The following is a 22175-nucleotide window of genomic DNA, read 5'->3' as shown; positions in this document are numbered from 1 at the left end:
AGGCTGGGCTTCTCAGTCAGGTAGGCCACTGGCTGTTCTCTGCTCTGTTCTTAGGTAAGGTTGCTGGCTGGGCTATCTGGTTGGTGGGGTGAGGGGGAGGGTTGCTTCATCTTTTAGTTCGGTGGGCTAGAGACTGTGCAAAATGCTTTGCAGTCATGTGGCATCACATTTCAAGCTCTCTCTTCAGGTGGTGGTGTGGGCTATATTCTTTTATTGGACAGGGTTGCTGGATGGGCTCCCTACCTGAGCAGGGCCAAAGGCTATGTTCATCCAGAGCTGGAGGCTGGGCTTCGCATCTCAGCAGTACCATGGGCTGGGCTCTGAACCTGCCCAGGGTCACTGTTCAGGCTCCCTGGTTATGTGGGGTGAGATGCTATGCTTAATAGTTGGGCAGGGCTTCTGGCTCGGCTACCCGCCCGAGCAAGGCTGTAGAATAAGCTCTGTGGCTGCCAGTGCTCTTTGGTCAGGTTTCCTAATGGGTATAACTGTTGGGAAAGGCTGCAAATTTGCTTCCCTGCCTGGGTGGGGCAGTAGAACAGGTTCTACAGTTGTTAAGGCCTGTTGACTGGAGACCCACATCAGGCATAACTGCCAACTGAGCTCCCTTGCCACACAGGGCCATTGGCTCAGCTCTGCAGATGGGCAGAGCCACTGGTTGGAATCTCTGCTTTGGCATCACTGCAAGCAGGAATGTTATCTGCCAAGGTCTGAGCAGTGGTTGCTGTAAGGTCCACTTTTCTGTCTCTATCTTATCCCCAGTGGTCAATCCTCACAGATTCTCCCACTGACCCCTGTGATACAAGACCTGAGTGGGCCTCTTGGGAAGCGTCCTGCAATACTGGTGAAGCTGGATGTTCACCTTAGGTTCTCTTTTTCCCACGGGAGAAACCATGGGCCCAGGGAGCCCTCTTTGTGCGGCTCCATGCCAGCCTGGGGGAGAGGCAATGCTGCTAGAGTGTAGTCCCTCCTCTTACCCTTCTAACATGGTCCTTCTGGTCTCTGTGGTCCAGGGGGTTGCTTCAGTTTGACTCTCGGGTTCTGAGGTTTTCTTAATGATGTCTTAGCTATGGATAGTTGCAAGCTGGTCTTGTGAGTAGGACTAAAGATGGGAATGACCTACATCACCATCTTGATGATGCCATCCTCTTATTTTTAAGGATGTGTTTTATTAAATAAAACCTTTAAGGAAAACTTATTCGAATATTTTTTGTTAAAATATGCTTACATGTGCATAAGGAAAAGGGATTTGGAGGCATAAATCATTATGAACATTCATTATGTCTTCTTTTCATTATAATTCAGTAGTTAAGGGCACAGACTATGAATCTACACTACGTGGGTTTAAATCCTATCTGTGTTAATTGTTAGCTGTATGACTTCGGACTGTTACTTAACCTCTCTCTCTATGCCTCAGTTACCTCATCTGTAAAATTGGGAAAACTATACTATATACCATATACAGCTTTTTGTAAGGATTAAATTAGTTATTATGTGAGAAGCACTTAGTGTCTCCCACAAATTAAGGATTATATTAGATCATTATGTTCTGACTCAAACAGTTTCAAATCAGTTTTTGAAAATAAGTAGAAAATGATTTGCCTTTTGAAACATCTTTTCCCCATAGTTTAAAAAGAATTACAACTGAAGACAACAATGCAAAACAATGGACACAATTGTAAACTGGGAATGGATTATGGTTAGTGTAGAATGATCTTGTAGTCTTTCTGACAGTGTGATTTATTTTGTAGTTAGACTTCTAATAAATGTATGATAAATAAATACTCCTGAATGTGTGTGAAGATATGGTTGCAAAAATAGTCTTCCCACAGGCTTTATTTTGATATGAAAAAACTGGAAACAAAAATCCACTAGGTAAGTCATGTGGTTTACAAAATTAATGGCCTATAGATACCATAATATACTATGTGACAACCGTCAAAAGGATTATGTAATATTAATTCACATGGATATATTTTTATGAGATATTTTAGTTTAAAAAGCAGGCATTATATTAGTATTTATGAATGTGTACATACAGGTGTATCCATCTAACAATATGCATATATAAACGTGTGAAGGATTATACAACCACATTTTATATGTAGTTTTTAGCCGGAGGTAGGATTATGGTTATGTTCCATGTTAATCACTCAGTTTAACAATACCTTATGAAATTTCTAGGATTTGTTTGCCTAGCAAACAAATAAAGAGGTTAATAAAGGTTAACAAATAATAAAGGTTAATAAAAATTAAAAAAGGTTATTATAACAAGGAAAGTTTTAAACTATGAATTCTTTTATCCATTGAAAACTTAGTAAAGTTTAATAAAAATTCTAATACCCAATTCAGAGCCCTAGGCAAAGAACTGGTCACACATATAGACTGGAAATAACAGAATAATAGAGTAATTTGACACGACTTTATGAATGAAAATTTGATTCCATACTTGTTTTACATTTTATGGACAAATAGTCTGAAAAATGCTCTATAAATTTTTTCTGCTTTTTTTTTCTTCTAGGAGTGTTTACTACAGAAACAATTATGCAAGTGACTGTAAATTTAGGCAAAAGGTAGTCAACATAGTGGTCTGAAATTAAAAGAGAATTGGGAACAAAGAAAATATCTAACAATGTAGGAATTAAGAAATGAATTGATCCCCATACACAATAGATGTTCAGAGACCATTTTAAATGATGTGAAAAAATAAATAAGAAAATATAACCAAGGTTTATTTATACTGAATAAGGTTTTGATACAATGTAAAGCATGATTTGATATCTTATGTATATAAATATTTAAATTATTATATGTAATAATGATGTATGTATTATACAAGGCAATATGATATATACATATATGTATAGCTAAATGTTTTAGATTTAATTCTTTATATTATCAGTGCTACTTTTATTTTCTTTATTTTGCCTATCAATGCTATGTGATATTTTTAATGAATTTATATTCCTTGAATAAGAAGCAAAACAAAATATTTTTTAAAAACTGAAAAAGCAAAACAAAAAATTAGGGGTTTTATAGCATTTATATCAGTTTTAAAAAAAAGTTTGTAATATCCAGGGAGAAACCTGTGTAGAAAAATGGGCATTCTTCCAAAGTATTGGTTGAAGTGTAAATTGGTACATCCAGGCCACCTGATGGTACAGTTAAAAAAATCTTAAAAGGCCTTTACTTTTCAATCCCACTTCTACGTATTTATGTAAGTACAATAATTCTGCAGGAAAATTATTCACCATAGACTGGGGTTTAATGGGGAAATTTTAGAAACTACTTTAAAGTCCAAAGTACAGAAACACTTCTAAAAATTCTGATCCCCCAATACAATGATAATGAGTTGTGGGAGAATACTGAATAGCCAAAGATGTTTTAGATATATTTACAATATATTGAAAAGGAAATTTTGACAGAATATATTCAGTATGATCCTATATGTGTTTTAAATTGTATGGACAAATAGGCAAAGCCTGAAAAGGCAAAAAATAATCTCTTTAAAATGGTTGTTGTGTATATTTAATAAGTATGCCCTCTTTTCCAAGCAATGCACTTTTAAACGAAATAATAAAAGAAACATCCACAAAGCCAAACCAGTTTCTCAAACTTAAAAAACTACTAAGTTACTTAAGAAGATGAAAAACAGGGAAATATGCAATCTCTTACACTGTTGATGGACATAAACTTGATGAAAGAAGCATTTAGCAACAGACTGGCAAGTTATAGAAGTCAATTAAATATCTCCACATGTCAGCAAACATTCAGCTACAAATGTGTTCCCCATAGAGTTAAACTTACTGGGAAAATGCAGAAAAATATAAGCATACATCAAGGGGCTAAGTTTAATGAATTATAGCTCATTCATAATATAGAATATAAAGTAAAAATAAAATTAGAGAATATTTAATAATTTGGAAATATGATAAGAAAGACCGATTATAGTGAAATTATCCCATAATGAAACAATACATATTACATTTTTAAAGTATTATTTATGTACATGTTTCCTGTGTTTCAAAGTTTTTCTTTTCGTCAAGTGGTAGAATTAGGAGTGATTTTGACTTTTTTCTTGTCAATTAAAAAAGGTTTCTATTATGATACTGTATTATTTGTATGAAAATAAATGTTTAAAATAAATAAAAACAAAAAAGCTCCAGCTATAGCAAGTCCAGAAAATCATCCAGGTTTCCAGGTCCTCTCACAATGTTATTGTACTTATGAGGGTGAATTGATAATTATATCTGTGAACAGTTGCTTAATAATGAACCAAAAAAAAAAAGATTTCAAAATTTGAACCGTTCAATTCTTCTTTTAGGAATGTTTGTTCAGGAAATAATCTTGAATGTAAGCAAGGTTTGTGCACTATGATATAAGCAGCTTGAGTTTGAATAAGAAAGCAAAAAGCAAAGAAACCACCCAGATGTGCAATAATGACAAAGTAGTGAAAACAAATATACCCATATCTATATCTAAATATGGATATAGATGCATACATCTATCTATCTATTCCTCTATCTAGCCCATCCACTGGAATACAACAGCCACGGAAACTATTTTAGAAGAATATTTAATGACATGAAAGGAAGTTCAAGAATATCTATCTATACATCTATATCTATCTATATCATATATTTATGTGTGAAAAAGCCGATATTGAAACAGTATATACATTAAAATTCACATATATATCACATGAAAAATGCTGGGCAGGTGCAGATGAAAATTATTCAGGGAGGTGTGGGTGGTCATTAGGATTGATTACAGGTGACATTAATTTCCTTCTGTTAACTTGTCCGCTTTGTGATTTGTTTCCTGCAATGAAGCTGAATTATTTTTCTGAGAATGGGGAAAAGGGCAGGAAGTGGGCACAGGGGAAGGAGGTGAAAAACAGTATTTAAATTCAGCAAAACAACCAAGGACAGTGAAATACCATTTGCAGCCCATCAAGCTGGCCAAGACACACACACACACACACACACACACACACACACACACACACATCAATTACAGTGACCAGGAGACTATGCAGGGGAAATGGGCATACTCTTTTTACTAGCTGAGCTGGCTGGCATGAATGCAAATCGGTACAATGCTTATGAAGGGGCCATTTGGCAACACACAGGAAAAGTCTTTAAAATGTCCATATGTGGATCCTGCAAGTCCACAATTAAGATCATCAGGTATGCTAGCGAAGATTTGGCTTGACAAGGGAGAATTCACTCATTGGAGTATGCACAGTGCTGGGTTTAAACACAGGGAAAGAACTAGGCACCACCTGAATGTCCAACAATGCAGGAATGACTACAGAAATGTTAGGGTCCATCGATACACTCTGCAGGCACTGAAGATGACGTTTCTGAAGCCTGTTGAATAACATGGAAAGAAGTTCAATGGGTTGATTTTTGTTTGGTTTTAGTTTTTGAAAAAGCAGATTAAGAAACACCACATACATGAACCATTCTATAACAGTGTGTTAAAAGGGAAGGTGGGGTGGAGGTGAGGAAGGGAGGGAGAGAGAAGGAGAGGAGAGAGCCTGGAAAACAGCACACGGAAACGGTAAAAGTGGTTGTCTCCGGGTAGTAGGGTCATGGGGAGCAATTACTCTCTTGGGTTTCCCTCATCTGATTTCCTTCTCCTTCCTGATGTTTCTACCATGAAATTGTATCACCTGTGCAATAAACAGAGAGAGAAAGTGCTTTTTAAACCAAACCACAAGGAGAAGACAGCCTTTAACCTGTCAAGTGGCACAGATTAGCAAGATTATTCACAACACCCAAGGTGGGTGTTGGGGGAAGGGAGGGGAAGGGAGGGGAGAGGAGGGGTAGGGACGAGAGGGGAGGGGAGAGAAAGTCAGAGAGAGACAGAGTGAGAGGGACTGAGACAGACGGAGGGAGGGAGAGATGGAGGGAAGGAAGTGGGGGGGGCGGTTGTGAGGGAGAGAGACCTGCACTCCCAATACAATACACTGCTGGTGGGTTAGGGGGGCAAAGGGTGGGATTGTAAACCGGGTGGGAGCCAAGGTTTGGCTCTGCTGGCTGGCTCGCTCCTGGGATGTCTTCATCGCAAGGTGGCCTCCTCGTCGGTGTCTTCCTCGAAATCCTTGACGTCAGCACTGGTGGACTGCCTGGCCCAGGCTCCCCTTTCGGCCTCTCGTTCCTTATGCGACTTGAATCTCCCAACGAAAATTTTGCGGTAGTTCAGGAACATGCCATTCATTGCATCGATGGCCCGCTCGGCGGACTCCTGCTTCTGGAAGTGCACGAACCCGTAGCCCTTGGGCCCCTTTTCGTCGCAGGCCACTTTGCAGGAGAGGATGTTGCCGAACGCCGAGAAGATGTTGTACAGCGCCTTGTTGTCGATGGTTTTGCCCAGGTTCTTGATGAAGACGTTGCCCACCCCGCTCTTGCGGAGCGAGGGGTCCCTCTGGGACCACATGATGCGCACTGGCCTGCCCTTGATGACATCAAAGTTCAGGGTCTCCAGGGCCCGCTTGGCGTCCACCGGTTGCTGGTAGTTGACATACGCATAGCCCAACGAGCGGCGGGTGATCTTGTCCCTGCAAATGCGGATGGAGAGGATGGGCCCGGCTGGGCTGAACTTCTCGTACAGCATTGCCTCCGTCACCTCAGGGTGCAGGTCGCCCACGTACAGCGAAGCCATAGGAAAGTCCGGATTCCCCCCGGAGCCCCCGCCCGTCTCCGCATCAGCATCCGCGGCGGCCGCCGCCGCCGCCGCTACCGCCGCCGCCACCTCCGCATCTGCATCCGCATCCGCATCCGCCTCCGCCTCCCCCAAGGGGGGCGTCGCAGCCTCTGCCGCGGCGGCGGCTTCGGCCGCACTGGCCTCCACCACGGCCACTGCCGCTGCCGCCAGGGAGGCCTCCGCCTCCTCCCCCGCTAGGGCTGCCGCTGCCTCCCCCAGGGTGGCCTCCGCCACTGCCTCCTCTACTGAGGCCTCGGCCTCCAACTCAGCCTCCACCTCTGCTTCCGCCTCCGCCACGGAGGCCTCCGCCACCGCTTCTGCCACGGTCGCCGCCGCAGCCTCCGCCGCCGCCGCAGCCGCCGCCGCCACCGCCGCCGCCACTGTCGCCGCTGTCGCCACGGTCGCCGGTGCCCCCGGGCCGCTGCCGCGACCTCCCTTCCCGCGAGCTGGGGGGCAGAGAGGCGGGAGAGGGCAGGAGGGCGGGTGGGCGCCGGAACCCGGGCCGGGGGCGCGAGCGCGAGCTGGGGCGGGGGACCCCGGGCCAGCCGATCTGGCGAGTCCCAGTCACCTGGTATGGCGACTGCTGCCAGGAGCGCACCGGTGCGAGTCGCAGCAGCCTGCAGCCCGCTGCTGCTGCCGCCGCCGCTCGGTCGTGGGCTAGCGTGCGGGGCGCGGGCGGGCGGCGTGTGGTGGGGGGCGGGGGGTGTTGGCGTCTGTGGTCCGGGCAGCTGGGAAGGCTTCTGTCTCTTTGGTTCCCCCTGTGGCTGCTGCGGGGCTGCGGGGCCGCGGACGGTGGGAGGGGGCGGGAGCGGGAGGCTTGAGGTTGGGGGGCGGGAGCGTGAGTCCTCAGCCTGTCGGATCGGCTGGATGTGTTTGAAGAGGAAGCCAGGGAAAGGGCTCCATGTGGACCGAGGGAATCTGGGTTAGATTTAGGGAGTTTGGGTTTATCCTTCCTCTCCCCATAGAACATTTAAATGATTAAGTCAAGCACCTTGCAAGAGAAGGTGGGTGGCGTTGAGAATACACTTGCCCGGCCTAAACAAAGCCAAGAAAAATGGTTTTCTCACGTTCAGGGGTTCTCCCCACCTCAAGGCACACACGCTCTCCAACATCACCGCCACCAAGGCAGCAACTCTTACTCGGAGCTGGAGCTGGGGCAAGTGGGGCAAGCTCCCGCTGCAGCCTGCTGACCCATTTTCTCAGAGATTCCTTCCCCTTTTCCGGCTCTTTCCCTCCTCTGCAACACTTGCAGAAGAGGAAATAAAGAACACAAGAACACGTATTCATTCATCCATAATGCCATGCCACAAATATTTATGGAGCCGTTGCTGGTCCCTAGGGATATACAGGGGTCCGGGAGGCAAGAGGAAATAGACGGGTCAACTCCCAAGGTTGACCTTGGGAGTGGACAGTCTGGGCTAGAAACCCTGTCCCTGCTCCAGCTATGGGAGAACTAGGGACCTGGTGTTCTTCAGCACCTCCCCCCCCCCCACCAACTCCTCCCACCTATCCAGTCTCAATTCATGCAGCGTGGAAGCGGGGGAATCAAGAACACCCTGTCCTTACTGCTGTCCTCCATGATAGGTGAGGTAAGCCAAATCAAGAGCTGGGGACAGGGCCTGGTCCAGAGCCAGGCACTAGTTTGCTCTTGTCTCTGCCCTCAAGGTGCTGAGGTTCCCAACGTGAACCAAGAAAGGCACATCCATGTTCAAAACAAAAACAAAACCTGAAATCTCTCTAGAATGAGGTGTCTCATCCCAGTTCACCAGCTAGTATTTATGGAAGCCTTATCCAGTACTTGGCACTGGGGGCTCAGAGACAGGCAATGTGGTAAGTGAGCAGTGAATGTTGATGTGTTGGAGGTGTGGGGCAAGGTGAGGAAAGGTGAGCAGAGTGTATTGTGGGAGCAGAGAGGCCACACAAGACCAAAAGCTGAGGGGATAGGCAAGCGAGCAACCATTAGAGTAGAGGACAACAGAGGCTAGAGTCCCACTTCTTCCAGAAAGGAGGACCCAGCCACTAACCATTCCTGGTAGGAATCAAGCAAGGCTGCACAGAAGACAAAACCCCCAAGGCGAGCTCTGAAAGATGAGTAGCAGTCCACCACATCGAGGCAGAAGGGAAGGCACTCCAGACAGAGGCATCAGTCCGTGTCCAAGGCTCTATAGCATGCTAGCACATGCATGGTCACTTCTGGTCATGCCTAATAATCTGGTGTGGACAGAGCTCATGATCTCCAAGAGTATATGGCAGCAGATGGTGCTGGAAAGTGTGGGGGCCCTGAAAAGCAAGCTAAGGTGCTTGGACTCTATACCCAAGCTCACGGGGCCCACTCAGTACATTCAAGGAGGGACTCGGTATGATCAGATCTTTAGAAAGAGTACAAACTAAACATCAACACAGAAAGTGGTTAAGAGAGTAGATCTTAAAAGTTCTCATTACAAGGGGAAGACAAAGTGTAACTAACTGAGGTGATGGATGTTTATTAAACTTCTTGTGGTAATCATTTAGCGATGTGTACCTATATCAAATCATTATGTTGTACACCTTAAACTTATACGGTGTTATATGTCAATTATATCTCAATGAAACTGGAGAGAAACCCATCAATACACATGCAAATGCATGCACACATACACACACACACGTGCACGCGCGCGCGTGCGCCCCTGAGACAGAGCTGATAGAACAAAAAGAAGACAGTCAGTTGTGACCAGTTCCAAAAGAGTCAGAACAACCATTCCCTCCGTCCCTCCTTTCCTTCCATAAATAGGGGTTTCACATTTACCGTGAGCCAGGCATTGAACTGTGGACTTCGGGGTCAGATATAAAAAATGATCAAACCATAATGCCTTTCCTCACTCCACTAAAGCTCAGGCTGCCCATACAAATAAGAGAAATGCCAGCAGAGGGCTATATGTGCTATGTGATTGGACTATGGTGGCCATGGAGTTTCATCTGCCCAGCACATATTCTCACCTCCCCCTCACTCCCACCCATCCACCTTCCTTGGGTAAATAAAGCTGTTTTCTGTGGTGGCAGCGTTGGCTGGACCTGGGCAATTGCACATGATAGAACAACCCTGAACCTTCAGAACTGACTGGGTCACCATGGGGTGTGAGGCAGTGAGAACTTTCTCATCGCTGGCTGGAAAGCCTCCCAAGATGGCTGAGAAGCAGACATACAGACATGTGTCTCGCCAGCTTGCAAAGTCTAGCCCTCTGCTCCTAGACAGGGTGCCAGCAAAGGGCAGGGACAGAGACTTAGGAAAAGCCTGCTGGGCAGCTGGTGCCTTGACCAAGGTGGTCACTGTCACCACTCTTAGGAGCCATCTCCTGAGGGTCTAGGTTGCTTGTAGGCAGGAGGCAGATGAGCTTTGCCTCACCATTCCAGGTGGTCACCAAGAGGGACCTGAGGAGGCAGCGGCCAAGGGGGAAGCCATGATTGCTGGGAGGTAGGGGATGTGGGGATGACGAGAAGAGCTTCTTGGCCCATTGTTTGGAGACAGAAGTGACAAGAGGGACCAATTCAAGGACCAGGAGTCAACAGGATCTCTTTCTCTGGCTTTGACTTCCAGCCCACAGAGCAACAGAAATCGGTAGGAGAAAGAGGTTCAGCAAAGTCATGCTGTGGCCAGTGAATCCACAAACCTGTCAAACCAGAAGACAATCCCCAGGCCCTTGACCCTCCAGCAACAGGAAGAAGGCTACTACAGTGACAAGGAGAGCAGCTGGGGAATGCTCTCCAAGTCCTTTCTCACAGAGGCTTCTCTGGGGTTCCTGTCTCCTTTTTTTCAGTTCCTGGTCACATCTGCAATCAAAGGTGTCCTGACTACTGGTTGCTATGATTGAGGCAAAAGTGAAGAGTCCTGTGGAGTGTCAGTGGAGGGAGGGAGAGGTCCCTTTCTTGTGGGAGGAAGTGTTACTCATTTCATTCACTCGATGATTCAACAAGTATTTATGGAGGGCTACCTCGTACCAGGCATTCTTCTAGGCAGAGAGCCCCTGCATCCAAGGAACTTATTTTCTAGTGGGGAAGACAGACAATAAACATGGCAGAAAATGTAAAAGCACTTAAAGGTTGCTGCAAATGCCCTCAGGGAAATAAACGAGATGATTTGGTACGTCTTACCTAGAACCCAAGAGAAGTGGCAAAGGTCAGGGATGGCCTTTCTGAGGACAGTGATATGTGGCCAGTCCTGCTGGAAAACAGGGGGGAAACCTGCCTAGCAGGGAGAACTGCAATTCCTCTGGCCTTGTGACAAAAAAGAGGGGCACTGGAGGCGCAGAAGAGATGCCGGTGTAGCTGGAGCCCAGTGAGAGAGGGGATGGAGGGAACAAAGGACAGTGTAGTGGTGGGAAGGAGCCATGATGGAGTTTGGTTTTCACTCAAAGAGCTCTGGGGAGCCAGAGAGAGAATTGAATCAAGGGAGTGCCATGATCTAATTATATTCAGTAATTTCTCTCTGGCTGCTCTCTGTGGAAAAATCTGCAAGTGGGCAGGGCACAAAGCAAAGCAGGGAGACCAATTCGGACCCTCTTGCAGTAGCCCAGTTGGGAGATGGCAGTGGCTTGGCCCAGACTGGCAGCACCAATTTAGAGAATAGTGCATGGGTTCACGTGATATTTTGGAAAGAGAACAGACAGCACTTGCTGGTGGATTGAAGGCAGTTGGTGAACAAACTTAAGAAATGAATGATTGCTATGAGAGTCTTTTCTTGTAAGTCTTGGTCATGGAGGTGTTATGTATAGTCACAGACAATACGGAGAGTGGATGTGATAGATTTAGACAAGGGAGAAAGACAGTTGGGGATGTGTGTCAAGAGTTTCAATTTGCACGTGTTACGTGTCTGAAGTCTGGAAAAGTCCGCTCTCCATGTAGGCTGCAGAAACAGAATTATCAAGACAACAGGACACAGATAGTATTTAAAGCCACAAGACTGGGCAGAATCACCTAGAGAGAGTACTGTCAGGAGAAGAAAAGTGCAGGGCTATTCCCTGAGACACGCCAACATGTAGAAGTTGGGTTGAGGATAACAAGCCAGCAGAAGAGATTGAGAAGGACTGGACGGTAAACGGGCTGGCCCTAAACCTGACTCCTCTCCAGGGCCGGGCAGGGTCCAGCCTCAGTGTCCTCACTCAGGTCCTGCTTTCAGTGCTCCTGGCTGTATGTGCATGGGACTTGGTTTAAAACGGGAGGACAACAAGAACTTTGTGTGCTAGGGTTTAGATTTCTCTTTCTGTTCATTTCAAGGTGGAGCTTTAAAGAGATAGGTTCAGATACAGAGACATTCAAAGAGTGTTTGGAGCCGGCCCTGCTCTTCCCATTTCATATGGCCCACCTCCTTCTTCCTATCAGGAGGGACTAATAGAAAGGAATGGGGATGCGGTTCAGAGAGCAGGAGAAAAGAATAGAAAATAATGGAAGAAGGTAGGGGATGGGGGGGGGTGGGTACCAGTGGGGAGAGGGACAGATCAGCTCTATATGTAAAAAATGAATGAAAACACTGAAAACAGGGATCTACATAAAGAAGTCTCTTCCTATGAATTTCTCGTTGACATAGCTGTAGGAAGGATGCTCAGGGGAATAGAGAATGAAAACATACATGTATTTTGTAGTAGGGAAATTGATTTTGTCAATTCACACTGCCCCCAAGCTCCCCCGAATGAAAATAATCTTGACGTACAGGCCAGCAAAAATAGCAGCCTTAGACTTTTATTTAGGAAGAATTGGAAAGTGTTTGGGTGTGTGCCCCTGTTATTTAACAAATAAGAACAATGATTATTAAATTGTCTTGAATAAATACAGCACATTTAGCAAATGGTCCTTTGGATCCTTATAAGGTGAAGAGTTAAGGGAGGCAGAGATGTAGGGCAGGGAAGGAATGAGAATTGAGTCAATAGACATAAGAGCCCCAGGACATCAGGACATACACACACGAGCATATTTATCACCTGAGGACTCACACTGGGCAAACTAGGATACAAAGCAAGCACTCATCAACTGGGGAATGACTGGAGACATTGTGGCACAGCCATTCCATGGATTATTATGCAATCATTACCAAGCACGAGTTATGTCTATAGGGTCTGATTTAGGGGGACCTTCAAAATATGCTATTATTAAGTGAGGAAAGCAAGTTGCAGAGAGGGGACAGTATATGGTCTCATTTGCATGTTGGGGGTCAGGGCACGGGAGGGAAGATAAGAGGTTGTGATCCCATATTTATTTGTATGCCTACTTGACATCTCCACCTGGATGTCTCACAGGCATTTCATCCTTAAATGGCATCACCATGCACTTGGGTATTCAAGTGAAATAAAAATGGAGAGGCACCCTTATTTCCTTCCTCTCCCACTCCCACATCTTCCTCTGGCCCCTGTCTCATCCTTCAGCCATTCCTATCACCTCTACCTCCCAAACACCACTTGAACCTCTCCAACTTCACTGGAGTCCACCATTAAGCCTCTTATGGGATCCTGCCAAGCCTCCTAACTGTTCTCCCACTTCCACCAAACTTCCTTGTCCATCCAGTAGCCAGACTGACCTTTCAGAAAAATGAATGGCGCCTTTTGCCTCCCCTACTCAAAACCCCAGAACGCTTCCCACTTCACTTGGACTGAAAGGCAAACTCCTCAACATGACTTAAGTATAATGAGCTGCATGACCTGGCCCTTGCCAACCTCCCCATTCTCACCTTTCTCTATCCTGGTCATTGTGGGCCTTCTTAGAATACTCTGACTACTCCATGATCCAATCTCCATCCTTCCTGAGGGCTTCCACCTACCTCAAACTGTCTTTCTCCATCTTTTTAATATCATTAACAGGTTTTTAAACATACAAAAAATTATAGTGGGTCACAGAACATGCCCCCAAGTACACATCACTCAAACTGAAAAAAATAAAACATTTGTCCTATTTTTGTATCAGATGGTTAGATTTTTAGGATAATAAAAAAATACAAAATACAGCTACCATCCCTTTTGGAGCCCCCCCCCCCCAATCCCATTCTCCTTGCCACCACCCCGTAGGGCACAAACCTTGGTTACTTCTGGGTGTGATTAAAGGCAGGATACAAGTAAGTCCTCAGTTTCTCTCTCTAATTTCTTTTTCTCTCTCTGCCTCTTTTCCCTTACTCCTTTCATGAGAATTTCTCTGACCCTTTGCTGTTTGTCTCTCAGAAACAGACAGGGTCCACAAAAGGGAACATGATTGGTGATATTTGGGCTCAGGATGGTCGTGAGAAATGAAGAAGCCTATACTCCTAGCAGTCCTTGTATGTTGCTGAATTCCTGGGCTTAAATTCCTCAAAGAACATGGGCCTTGGAGTCAAATGGACTCTCTTGTAGGCAGAGTTCCAGAGCAAAACACTTAACCGCTCTGAGCCTCAGTTTGTGCTTTGAGTTTGAATTTCAGAAACTGTAATTAAGGTTCTTAGGAATTTTTAAAATAACAAGTAGTTTTGCCCAACCCTACTTAGGAACCAAGAACAAACGGCTGACTGATGGTTTTTACATAGAATTTCAGATACTTTTCTCTCTGGGAACCAATTCTCCTCCCAATGTATGCTTAAAACTTTAATGACCTTCTTTGTCATAATCTTAGGCAGTTTACAGGCATGACCTTATAAAAATATACCTGTAGGTATATCCCCAGTCCATGACTTACTAGCTATGCTTACCTTGGTCAAGTTGCTTTGCCTTTTTTGTTTGTTTCTTTAGCTTTGGAGTCCTCATCTGTACAAAGGGATGCATATTTGTAAGGACAAAAAGACGTGATAATGTTTGGAAAATGCTTTTCACAGTGCCTGGCATGCATTCAGTGCCCAACACAAGGGACTCCTTATTAATGTCAGTTCCCTCTGTCCTGAGGATATCCTTGTTCAGCTGGTTTTTGAAGGCCCAGTGTCTCTCCTTTCTGGTGTCCAAGGAAGCTTGGCACTTTCTCTCTAACCAAGAGCAAGGTATCAGTTCAGAGGGAGTCTGATCCTCTGGGTTATAGCCCAGGTTATGGCTGGATTTTACTCTAGGCAAGTGCCTGATTCTCTGGCCTGAACTCACCTAACTTACACTCGCATTCAGGTTTTCCTTCGTTCTCCTGACCTTAGGACCTTTTTATGACCCATTTATTTATCTTCCCTGAGATCCAAGGACCTTGCAAGTCAACACATGAAAGAATGCCATTTTCTGTACTCAAGAAAACCCCCTAGAAGATTTGCTAATACTGTCTCATAGAATGGGGTGTTGAGTCAGGTGTTGAATTTTCCCTCAGCTGCTATTCATCCCTTTGAGCACCCTTTTTGGGGACCATTTTGGAGATAAATTATTATGAGGCAATACGTTCCTTCAAGTTCTTTCCTATAGGACACTGAATGCGTTTTCATGTGTTCATGATGTCTCTGGAACTCTCCTACCAACGTTCATGATTGTGCTAAGACACTTTCATGGGTTATTGGCATAAGAGTGGCTGATCTTCATTACCATGAGTTGCTGAGCAATTTAAGTTTTCACTGTGTATAATAGATGTAAGATGAAATCTCCTTCCATGTGGTAAAGCCTTGGTAAAGTCATGATGATTAGCCTTGGGACCTCCTTCCATACACACCATCTTTTAGAAACCATGCTCAAAAATAAAAATTGCTCTTACTAAAAGGAAGTCACGGACATGGTAAATAAAATAGTGGTGACCAGAAAGTACAAATAAGCTTGTGATAAAAGGCAAAGTTCTGAGACCCCATCACTTCCCACTCCCCAGTTGTGCTTCCCAGGGTAGATCATTTCAATAATTCCTGCTTGCACTGTTTTGGCAGTTACCGTATTACATCTAAATAAAGTGCTTAATCTGCTATTTCACATGATTCATCAACTTTTGCCATCATCAAGTGACCACATTCTTCCTACAGAAGAGAATTTAACTCATTCACTGTGTCTTCATTCTGCCCTCTCTTTCTCTCAGATTTTATACTTTCTTTTGATTTTTAGTTTCTCTATTGATGACTCTAGTAGCTTTAAATAATGTACTTAACCCTCAGTTCCTTGCATACACCTTAGTCACTTTAACTTTTCTTTTCTTTTTTCTTCTATAAAATGAGGATATTACCACTTCTCTCCTTCCCTTCCTTCAACTTCTCTTCCTCATTTCCACATCCTCTTCTTACCAGGTTCATTATCATTTACATCCATTTTTGGAAACCTAAAAAACATTTTCTGCTTTGAAAAGAAATACAAGTCTTTTACTTTTTAATGAATCTCTAATAATTTTGATCATAAGTCCACATTTCTTCACTGAGTGTAGGCTGGACCAGAGAAGGAGATTAAATCCTGGTGTCTAGTCCAAATCCTCTCTATATCTTTATTCCAGTAATTTCTGAAAGGTCTGCCACATTTGAGTTTGACTTATATGGGATCTATGCATCAAACACTCTTTCTCTCTCTCCTTCTCTCTCTCTCTCTCTCTCTCTCTCTCTCTCTCTCTCACACACACACACACACACACACACACACACACACACACAAACAACCACACAATTAAATGGTTGCCAGGCAATTGATCATTAAACCACTTAATCTTATAACAATTTATAAAATGTGTGTCCTTATAATCTCTATTTTACACCTGGGGAAATTTGGTAGCAAGGACCTAAATAACAGGCAAGGTCTCATATAGTGTAAGTGGTAGAGCCTGGAATTGATTCAAAGAAAGGCAGTCTTGTTCCAGAACTGGTCCTGGTGACCACCATGTTATTCTACAATGAGCTTCTCTCTTTCAGTTTATCAGAATCTGTAACTATTGCCAAATTAACCCATGCTGTTTAAACAGGTGGAACAGCTCACAGATGTATGGATAATGGTTGACCATCAATCACCCTACTTTCAAAACCCCCACCAATCCCAGACATCAGAGGTTACAGAGAACAAAATTACCTGTTTGATTTTTTTTTTTTTACACTTTCCTCAGGTTCATAGAAATCTATAAAAACAGACTGACCTTAACCTGAGGAGATATTCTTTTATTTTGTCAAAAAAAGATTACAATTTTCTGTGACTTTCTACATTCACAGAGCAGGTTAACACACGTAGATTAAATTAATTTTGTTTTATTAAAATCTGCACTAGGGGAAAAGCTGGAATTTATGCAACAATGCCCTGATTGTTTCAAGTGTTTTATTTTAAATTTTTTCGACAGGAAGAAAAAAGTCATTGTTACCTTTACTCCCCTTTCTGTAGTGCATCTTTTTATTCTCAGCCTGCTTTTAAGTATTTAAACGTGTTTTTGTTTTTAAAGCAATTAATTAATGGTGTGCATTAGTGAGATTTTTTTTAAAAAAATCTTTATTGGAGTATAATTGCTTTACAAGAGTGTGTTAGTTTCTGCTGTATAACAAAGTGAATCAGCTTTACATAAATATATATCCCCAAATCTCCTCCCTCTTACGTCTCCCTCCCACCCCTCTAGGTGGACACAAAGCACAGAGCTGATTTTCCTATGCTACGTGGCAGCTTCCTACTAGCTATCTATTTTACATTTCTAAGTGTATATATGTCCATAGCACTCTCTCACTTCATTCCAGCTTACCCTCTCCCTCCCCGTGTCCTCAAGTCCATTCTCTAGGTATCTGTCTTTATTCTTGTCCTGGTCCTAGGTTCTTCAGAACCTTTTTTTTTTTTTTTACTAGATTCCATATATATGTGTTAGCATACGGTATCTGTTTTTCTCTTTCTGACTTAATTCATTCTGTATGACAGACTCTATGTCCATCCACCTCACTACAAATAATTCAATTTAGTTTCTTTCTATGGCTGAGTAATATTCCATTGTATACATGTTCCACATCTTCTCTAACCATTCATCTGTCGATGGACACTTAGGTTGCTTCCATGTCCTGGCTATTGTAAATAGAGCTGAAATGAACATTGTGATACATGACTTTTTTGAATTATGGTTTTCTCAGTGTATATGTCCAGTAGTGGGTTTGCTGGGTCGTATGGTAGTACTATTTTTAGTTTTTTAAGGAACCTCCATACTGTTCTCCATAGTGGCTGTGTCAGTTTACATTCCCACCAACAGTGCAAGAGGGTTCCTTTTTCTCCACATCTTCTCCAGGATTTATTGTTTGTAGATTTTTCGATGATGGCCATTCTGACTGGGGTGAGGCGATACCACATTGTAATTTTGATTTGCGTTTCTCTAATGATTAGTGATGTTGAGCATCTTTTCATGTATTTTTTGGTAATCTGTATATCTTCTTTGGAGAAATGTCTACTTAGGTCATCTGCCCATTTTTGGATTGGGTTGTTTGTTTTTTTGATATTGAGCTGCATGAGCTGCATGTATATTTTGGAGACTAATCCTTTGTCAGTTGCTCCGTTTGCAAATATTTTCTCCCATTCTGTGGGTGGCCTTTTTGTCTTGTTTCTAGTTCTGTGAAAAATGCCATTGGTAGTTTGATAAGGATTGCATTGAATCTGCAGATTGCTTTTGGTAGTATAGTCATTTTTACAGTGTTGATTCTTCCAGTCAAAGAACATGGTATATCTCTCCATCTGTTTGTATCATGTATAATTTATTTCATCAGTGTCTTATAGTTTTTTGCATACAGGTTTTCTGTCTCCTTAGGTAGGTTTATTCCTACGTATTTTATTCTTTTTGTTGCAGTGGTAAATGGGAGTGTTTCCTTAATTTCTCTTTCAGATTTTTCATCATTAATGTACAGGAATGCAAAAGCTTCCTGTGCATTAATTTTATATCCTGCTACTTTACCAAATTCATTGATTAGCTCTAGTAGTTTTCTGGTAGCATATTTGGGATTCTCTATGTATAACATCATGCCATCTGCAAACAGTGACAGTTTAATTTCTTCTTTTCTGATTTGGATTCCATTGATTTCTTTTTCTTCTCTGATTGCTGTGGCTAAAACTTCCAAAACTATGTTGAATAATAGTGGTGAGAGTGGGCAACCTTGTCTTGTTCCAGATCTTAGTGGAAATGGTTTCAGTTTTTCACCACTGAGAATGATGTTGGTTGTGGGTTTGTCATATATGGCCTTTATTATGTTGAGGTAAGTTCCTTCTATGCCTACTTTCTGGAGGGTTTTTATCATAAATGGGTGTTGAATTTTGCCAAAAGCTTTTTCTGCATCTATTGAGATGATCATATGGTTTTCCTCCTTCAATTTGTTAATATGGTTTATCACATTGATTGATTTGCGTATATTGAAGAATCCCTGCATTCCTGGGGTAAACCCCATTTGATGTTGGTGGATGATCCTTTGAATGTGCTGTTGGATTCTGTTTGCTAGTATTTTGTTGAGGAATTTTCATCTCTGCTCCTCAGTGATATTGGTCTCTAGTTTTCTTTTTTTGTGACATCTTTGTCTGGTTTTGGTATCAGGGTGATCGTGGCCTCGTAGAATGAGTTTGGGAGTGTTCCTCCCTCTGCTATATTTTGGAAGAGTTTGAGAAGGAGAGGTGTTAGCTCTTCACTAAATGTGTGATAGAATTCGCCTGTGAAGTCATCTGGCCCTGGGCTTTTGTTTGTTGGAAGAATTTTAATCACAGTCTCAATTTCGGTGCTTGTGATTGGTCTGTTTATATTTTCTATTTCTTCCTGCTTCAGGCTCGGGAGGTTATGCTTTTCTAAGAATTTGTCTGTTTCTTCCAGGTTGTCCATTTTACTGACATATAGTTGCTTGTAGTAATCTCTCATGATCCTTTGTATTTCTGCAGTTTCAGCTGTTACTTCTCCCTTTTCATTTCTAATTCTATTGATTTGAGTCTTCTCCCATTTTATCTTGTTGACTCTGGCTAGTGGTTTATCAATTTTGTTTATCTTCTCAAAGAGGAAGCTTTTTGTTTTATTGATCTTATCTATTGTTTCCTTCATTTCTTTTTCATTTATTTCTGATCTGATCTTTATGATTTCTTTCCTTCTGCTAACGTTGGGGTCTTTTTTTATTCTTTCTCTAATTGCTTTGGCTGTAAGATTAGATTGTTTATTTGACATATTTCTTTTTTCTTGAGGTAGGATAGTACTGCTATAAACTTCCCTCTTAGAACTGCTTTTGCTGCATCCCATAGGTTTTGCGTCATCGTGTTTTCATGGTCATTTGTTATTAAGTATTTTTTGATTTCCTCTTTGATTTCTTCAGTGATCTCTTGGTTATTAAATAGTGTATGGTTTAGCCTCCATATGTTTGTATTTTTTACATATTTTTTCCTGTAATTGATATCTAATCTCATAGTGTTGTGGTCAGAAAAGATACTTGAAACGATTTCAATTTTCTTAAATTTACCGAGGCTTGATTTGTGACCCAAGATATGATCTATCCTGGAGAATGTTCCATGAGCACTTGACAAGAATGTGTATTCTTTTTTTTTTGGATGGAATATCCTATAAATATCAATTAAGTTCATCTTGTTTAATCTATCATTTAAAGCCTGTTTTTCCTTATTAATTTTCTGTCTGCATGATATGTCCATTTGAGGAAGTGGAGTGTTAAAATCCCCCACTATGGTTGTGTTACTGTCAATTTCCCCTTCTTATGGCTGTTAGCATTTGCCTTATGTAGTGAGGTGCTCCTATGTTGGGTGCATAAATACTTACAATTGTTATATCTTTTTCTTGGATCAATCCCTTGATCATTTTGTAGTGTCCTTCCTTATCTCTTGTAATAGTCTTTATTTTAAAGTCTATTTTGTCTTATATGAGAATTGCTACTCCAGCTTTCTTTTGATTTCCATTTGCATGGAATATCTTTTTCCATCCTTGCACTTTCAGTCTCTATGTGTCCCTTGATCTGAAATGTGTCTCTTGTAGACATTCATTCAGTCTATGTCTTTTGGTTGGAGCATTTAATCCATTTACATTTAAGGTATTTATCAATATGTATTTTCCTATTACCGTTTTCTTAATTGTTTTGCGTTTGTTACTGTAGGTCTTTTGCTTGTCTTGTGTTTCCTGCCTATAGAAGTTCCTTTAGGATTTGTTTTAAAGCTGGTTTGGTGGTGCTGAATTCTCTTAGCTTTTGCTTGTCTCTAAAGTTTTTAATTTCTCCACTGAATCTGAAGGAGATTCTTGCTGGGTAGAGCAATCTTGGTTGTAGGTTTTTCTCTTTCATCACTTTAAATATGTCCTGCCACTCCCTTCTGGTTTGCAGAGTTTCTGCTGAAAGATGAGCTGTTAACCTTATGGGGATTCCCTTGTATGTTATTTGTTGCTTTTCCCTTGCTGCTTTTAATATTTTTTCTTTGTATTTAATTTTTGATAGTTTGATTAATATGTGTCTTGGCATGTTTCTTCTTGGATTTATCCTGTAGGGACTCTCTGTGCTTCCTGGACTTGATTCACTACTACCTTTCCCTTATTAGGGTAATTTTCAACTTTAATCTCTTCAAATATTTTCTCAGTCCCTTTCTTTTTCTTTTCTTCTTCTGGTACCCCTATAATTCGAGTGTTGGTGCATTTAATGTTCTCCCAGCGGTCTCTGAGACTGTCCTCAATTCTTTTCATTCTTTTTTCTTTAGTCTGCTCTGTGGTAGTTGTTTCCACTATTTTATCTTCCAGGTCACTTATCCGTTCTTCTGCCTCAGTTATTCTGCTATCATTACCTTCTAGAGAATTTTAAATTTCATTTATTGTGTTGTTCATCATTGTTTGTTTGCTCTTTAGTTTTTCTAGGTCCTTGTTAGACGTTTTTTGTATTTTCTCCATTCTATTTACAAGATTTGGATCATCTTTACTACCATTACTCTGAATTCTTTTTCAGGTAGACTGCCTATTTCCTCTTCATTTGTTTGGTCTAATGGGTTTTTACCTTGCTCCTTCATCTGCTGTGTATTTCTCTGTCTTCTCATTTCACTTAACTTACTGTGTTTGGGGTCTACTTTTCACAGGCTGTGTGTTCATGGTCCCCGTTGTTTTTCGTTTCTGCCCTCAGTGGCTAAGGTTGGTTCAGTTGGTTGTGGATGCTTCCTGGTGGAGGGGATTGTTGCCTGTGTTCTGGTGAATGAGGCTGGATCTTGTGTTTCTGTTGGGCAGGACCACGTCCAGTGATGTGTTTTCGGGTGTCTGTGACGTTATTATGATTTTAGACAGCCTCTCTGCTAATGGGTGGGGTTGTGCTCCTGTCTTGCTAGTTGTTTGGCATAAGGTGTCCATCACTGTAGCTTTATGGTCATTGAGTCTAGCTGGATCTTTGCACTGAGATGGAGATCTCTGAGAGAGCTTTCGCCATTTGATATTATGTCGGGCTGGGAGGTCTCTGGTGGACTAATGTCCTGAACTCAGCTCTCCCACCTCAGAGGCTCAGGCCTGACACCCGGCCAGAGCACCAAGACCCTGTCAGCCACACCGCTTAGAAGAAAAGGGAGAAAAAAATAAAAAGAAGGAAAGAAAAATAAAATAAATTTATTCAAATAAAAAATATTCTTAAAAATAAAAAAATTAAAAGGTAATTAAAAAAAGAAAGA

The 22175-nt window shown here is 42.4% G+C and overlaps 2 protein-coding genes across 2 annotated transcripts; one reads left to right on the top strand and one right to left on the bottom strand.

Annotated features, from left to right (window-relative positions):
- Positions 1–3995: 3995 nt before the first annotated feature.
- PABPC1L2B (poly(A) binding protein cytoplasmic 1 like 2B) lies at positions 3996–7045 on the bottom strand. The gene has a single exon (XM_057538470.1). It carries the CDS (start codon positions 6664–6666, stop codon positions 6064–6066), a length of 603 nt encoding a protein of 200 aa, XP_057394453.1. The 5' UTR covers positions 6667–7045; the 3' UTR covers positions 3996–6063.
- LOC130706265 (uncharacterized) lies at positions 6672–7529 on the top strand (the record flags this gene model as incomplete). The annotated part of the gene is made up of 1 exon (XM_057537653.1): positions 6672–7529. A coding segment is annotated over one exon (858 nt), but the record flags the coding sequence as incomplete, so codon positions are not given.
- Between the last annotated feature and the right edge of the window lie 14646 nt (positions 7530–22175).

The sequence above is a fragment of the Balaenoptera acutorostrata genome, chromosome X (assembly GCF_949987535.1).
Source record: "Balaenoptera acutorostrata chromosome X, mBalAcu1.1, whole genome shotgun sequence".
In the NCBI taxonomy this organism is placed as follows: Eukaryota; Metazoa; Chordata; class Mammalia; order Artiodactyla; family Balaenopteridae; genus Balaenoptera; species Balaenoptera acutorostrata.
Note: the sequence above shows the minus strand (reverse complement) of the source record. Positions and strands in the feature narration are given on the sequence as shown.